Genomic DNA, 5,000 nt, shown 5'->3' with positions numbered 1-5,000 from the left:
GATAAGAATCAAATAAAAAGGGTTGAGAGGGGCAGCTTTTCAGTCAGTGAACCAAGACGAGGCGGGGCGTTCCTACACCTTTGATTATAAGATTAGCTAACGGTGAGTGATATTTTAAATACTTTATGTAGTTTAACTTGTACTCAAAGTTTTAATAATCAGTGAATTTTGGTGTGTGCTTGAGGAATTGACTACATTGCATGCTATTTTCTGGGTAGGCCTAGAGGTCGTACTAATAGATTGAAACAGGCTAGAAATATGTCTGCGTGTTGGCAGCACATAACATATACGTTTTATGTTAATTTTTGTTTATATTATAATACTAAAGAGAGTTTTGTTATAGTTATTTAGCGTACTTCGAGAAATCGTAAATGAACAATTAAAAATAATCTTGCTGTAATAAATAAATGAACATTCCAGTGATATATTTTCTCACTTTTCTTGTATTTCAGAAAAAAAAGAAGAAATTGATAAGATGTTGCCACTCAAATTCCTACTCGGTCTGTCATTGCTGGTAACAACCACTTTGAGCATCAGTATTCGCCGGCAACAAGAAGGTAGGTTTAACGAAAAGATATTGAGAGAAAATATAATTTCCTCACATAACAGATAATCTATAGGCTACAGATGTAACCAGGGAGCTATTATTATTATTATCATCATTATTATTATTATTATTATTATTATTATTATTATTATTATTATTATTATTATTATTATTATTATTATTCTAAGCTACAACCCTATAAGCCCGAGGGTTCTAACAGGGAAAATAGCCCACTGAGGAAAGGAAATAAAGAAACTACAAGAGAAGTAATTAAAACAAAATATTTTAAGAATACAGTGGATGCAACGCTGGCACGATAAGATATGAGGATGATGACTTAAGAAGGGAACGGTGGGTGTATACTATAAACTATAAGGATCAGGGATAACTGAATAAAATATAAAATTCAGAATCTTGCCAGGGACAATTGCTCTACAGTTATGTAGTATCACTTACTTACACAAAGACCTACAAGATCTATTTGTGGTATACATTCTTTCGTATTTAGAATATCACATAAAGTATTCCACGTCAGTTTTCAAATCCATATTATCGAAGCAAATCATAAATAATTGCTTAGTTTGTCAGTTCAAAGCTGGCCTTTATGGCAACACGGGGACTCCTTGCTGAATGGAGTTGAATAAAATGGGAAGCCTAATGTGCACCCTTGGACACGATGCAACCAAGATAAATGATACAAAATTGCAGACTTCTTGGTCGGGGAAAAATTAAAGAGAAAGACTAAATTAACAAATGTTAAATAGTTAAAATGTTATACGAAAATTGTTTCATAAATTAAAATACATAGAATTGTATTTAATCATCTCAAAATATTGAATTTCTCATCCTCATTTTTTTTCACGCTTTATTATACATTTTAATGTCTTTTATTTATTATTTCTCAACATCTCAGGCGTTTCATAAAGATCGTTTATTAAAGACAATATAAAAGAAAGATAATCTTAAATTGCTAGAATATTAGAGGCGCCGTTGCAAAGGATAAGGCTTGACCCACAACCTGAACCTGAAGGTCATTTCCATAGCCCAATTTTTCATCCTTTTCATTTTTTTTCAGATGATAAAATATATCACAAGAGATCACCCAACGGAAATCCAGATCCCATTCCTGGCGAAGGTAAGGGGATTGTCCATAATTTACTTTGATCAATTCAGTAATGTAGGCATAATCGGACATTTCACCTTCGCAATGATAGAGAGAGAGAGAGAGAGAGAGAGAGAGAGAGAGAGAGAGAGAGAGTTAACTGCGTAGGTTATGTTTGAACCGTCATCCATAGATATCCGTGTTATATTATCAATGTTATCATTATTGTTATCGCACGCTGAAATCTGAATAACTGGCATTTATGAACTAAAGTCTTGATCGTAAAAATAAAGAAAAAGAAAAAAAAAGAAATTTTACCTTTCATTGTCCTACGTCACCAGACATGGAATATTGGAGGCGAGATGCCCAAGAAGCCCTGAAGAAGCAGTTGGCGATTACCAATAAGGTGAAGCAAGCGAAGAACGTCATCTTCTTCTTGGGAGATGGCATGTCCATTTCGACCGTGACTGCGGCCAGGAACGAGAAAGGGGGTCTCACTGGACTCTGGGAGCGGGAGAAACTGGTCTGGGAAGAATTCCCCCACGTTGCTCTGAGCAAGGTAAGGACTTCGGAAGTAGGAACTTTATTGTTATCTAGCCGATGTAAATGAATGATTATTTTGTTACTGTAATTTTTCGTTGCCAATGATTGAGTAATGATTCTCAGTTTCGTATGCTTTCGAGTTCCCCTGGTGTAGGTGAAAGAGGCGATAATGTCTGTTTAATTGTTCACTTATTTAGTTATCTATTTTCAGCCATACACAACAAACGTCCAGGTCGCAGATAGTGCCTGCAGTGCCACGGCCTACCTGACCGGAGTAAAGGCCAACAAAGGCACGATTGGCGTCGATTACAACGTGAAACGTGGAAACTGCACATCTCAACAAAATCCTGCTTTCCACACCACCTCCATTGCCAAGTGGTTCCAGGTGAGATACAGAATGAGCCGTCACAAAGTGACTGAGTATGAGATGCTGATAAATAAGAGAATAGATTGTATTATTACAAGTGAATATCTACAACTTTCAATTTTGTCGTAATACAGATTTACATCCACCTAAAAGTTTCACTTAAATATTCTTCAGAAATAGCTTATTCTTCAAATGTTCGTATAAGCTTGAGGTAGTTTTCCCTCTGTCATTCTTTATCATAATTATACTTTTTATTTTAAATGACATTATACCTCTAATTTTTCTACTAGACAATAAATATCGTAATTCACTAGTTTTCCTTTGGCTATCCTAACACTTGCACCAATAGGCCAGCACCTAAATATCCCAACTTTCCTGATTATATAGCCTACATATCCTAGTGATTAAATATCCTAATCATCTTCAAAGTCTAATGAATGCTAAGCATCCTAATTATTCTATATGTAAAACATCTTAAATATCCTACTCAAAATAGGACGCCAATAGATCCAGTGGCGTTATCACGACGACAAGGATCACTCACGCTACACCAGCGGGTACCTACGCCCACATCGCTGACAGAGAGTGGGAAGATGATGATACAGTGAGTATAAAAAAAAAAACATTTCTCACACTTTGAATGTTAATAGTTGCCCGTCGTAGTATCGTAGAATATCGAATACTAAATGTAGGTCTATTCATTCTTAGATGATCAAGTTAATATCTCTCTCTCTCTCTCTCTCTCTCTCTCTCTCTCTCTCTCTCCATAGACTACACGCAAAGTGAATCTTAAGAAACCAAGTTGGACTGTCATTTCTTTCTTGTAGTTTTCAGAGCTAAACTACATCATTAATTGTGAAATTACTTAACAACCTTTCTCTCTCTCTCTCTCTCTCTCTCTCTCTCTCTCTCTCTCTCTCTCTACTATATATTTTAATTATTTCAGATTGCTAGTGATGGTGAGGATCCTGACTTCTGTGATGACGTAGCTGAACAGTTGGTCTTTGGCGAACCTGGAAAGAACTTCAAGGTGAGTTGAATATTTTGTTCTGATTTATCACTTCTCTCTTTGTAAAAATTATAAATTTGTTCTGCAACTTGTTTAGTCAATCCTATGACAGATTTTGATTATAATACAATTCATAAAGACTTTTTTTTCTTTTTTTTTTCTTTTTTGATTTGCGTCTCATAGGATATCATGAAAAGGAGACATATTGGATGGTGATATCATCTTTGAGCTACGAAATCAGAGCAAGTTGGAAATGTAATTCAAGTTGAGACATCTTCAGTTTATCAATAATTAGACGCTCGTAATATATACAAAGGCTGGTGGGAATTAATACAAAAGGAATTGTGATTAATTTTAAATGGGTGTTCAAAATGCCTACGATGGTTGAAGAGAATTAGTAGTTGGAGTAACATATATGTTCCCATCAATATGACCGCAGGTGATCATGGGTGGTGGAAGGAGGCAGCTCTATCCAAAAGAAATGTTGGATGTTGAAGATGGTCTGGCAGGATTCCGTAATGATGGCAAAGACCTCGTGAACTCCTGGAAGGAGGACAAAGCTGCTAGGGGCGCTAATGCGTCGTACATCTGGAACAGAAATGAACTCATGTCTGTCGATATTGAAAATACTGATTACCTCATGGGTAAGCACAAAGGTTATTTACGCATTTGGAATAACTTGTCTTTTTAAGGCTTTTGAAATTAAGAGTGGTATGTTTGTTCTATTTAGGTTATTAGCTTTTTTTATGAAGTTATTTGTTGATTTTATGTTCGTTTCTGTTCAAATAATAAAAAAATCAATGACATAAAATTTGACTAATTTTAATCTCTCTTTAACTATGCAACCATGGCAAAAACACTGTTTATTTAAAAGAATAATGTATATTTAAGGCTTTCTTCCCGTTACTTTTAAGAGATCCAGTCACAAAAAGGGATGAGGTAATAAATTAACTTTTCATTCCAGGCCTGTTTGCTCATTCCCACATGGACTATGTTTTAGACCGCGATACAGTCATGGATCCCAGTCTACCGGAAATGACGCAGAAAGCCATTGAAATGCTTCAAAAAGACGAAAATGGATTCTTCCTTCTAGTTGAGGGTAAGATCTTCGTCACCATCTGCCTTGTTTTTACATTTAGAATTTTTATACTATCAGTCTTCATTCGGTTCATAAGGAGCATTCATATCTGTGAATTAAATCTGACAATCTTCTTGATTGCCCGGTTATTATAAGTGGAAAAAGTTTCTGAAAAGACATTTCTTATTGTTTCTTTCATATTCAGTGTCTATAAGCTTTTGCACTCTGAATCTTTGTATTTAATTACCTAGACAGACAAACAGGCCTGGTTCCTTGTTCCTGGTTCCTTATTGCTCACTCCGCAAAATAAGTTTGCTGGCACTCTATCACTTTATAGATAGGTGCAAAGCTTCT

General features: G+C 35.4%; 2 protein-coding genes across 4 annotated transcripts in view; one reads left to right on the top strand and one right to left on the bottom strand.

Moving 5' to 3' along the window:
• The window catches only part of LOC137631048 (alkaline phosphatase-like), a 19,223-nt gene extending 17,120 nt beyond the window's left edge, over positions 1–2,103 (bottom strand). For 2 of the 3 annotated variants that reach the window (XM_068362632.1, XM_068362634.1), the window contains exon 1: positions 1,968–2,103. In XM_068362632.1, the coding sequence (XP_068218733.1) occupies positions 1,968–1,974 (7 nt within the window). In that variant the 5' untranslated portion in view covers positions 1,975–2,103. The remainder of the gene's footprint in view (positions 1–1,967) is intronic. The other variant, XM_068362633.1, reaches the window with a different exon arrangement.
• Positions 32–5,000, top strand: part of LOC137631049 (alkaline phosphatase-like) — a 7,368-nt gene continuing 2,399 nt past the window's right edge. Inside the window, exons 1-9 of the mRNA XM_068362635.1 lie at positions 32–102; positions 453–557; positions 1,623–1,682; positions 1,991–2,208; positions 2,404–2,577; positions 3,056–3,163; positions 3,506–3,589; positions 4,008–4,212; positions 4,533–4,667. Coding sequence (XP_068218736.1) covers positions 476–557; positions 1,623–1,682; positions 1,991–2,208; positions 2,404–2,577; positions 3,056–3,163; positions 3,506–3,589; positions 4,008–4,212; positions 4,533–4,667 — 1,066 coding nt within the window. The 5' untranslated portion in view covers positions 32–102; positions 453–475. The remainder of the gene's footprint in view (positions 103–452; positions 558–1,622; positions 1,683–1,990; positions 2,209–2,403; positions 2,578–3,055; positions 3,164–3,505; positions 3,590–4,007; positions 4,213–4,532; positions 4,668–5,000) is intronic.

Source organism: Palaemon carinicauda, chromosome 39, assembly GCF_036898095.1.
Source record: "Palaemon carinicauda isolate YSFRI2023 chromosome 39, ASM3689809v2, whole genome shotgun sequence".
NCBI lineage: Eukaryota > Metazoa > Arthropoda > Malacostraca > Decapoda > Palaemonidae > Palaemon > Palaemon carinicauda.
This window is presented reverse-complemented; position numbering and strand designations above follow the sequence as displayed.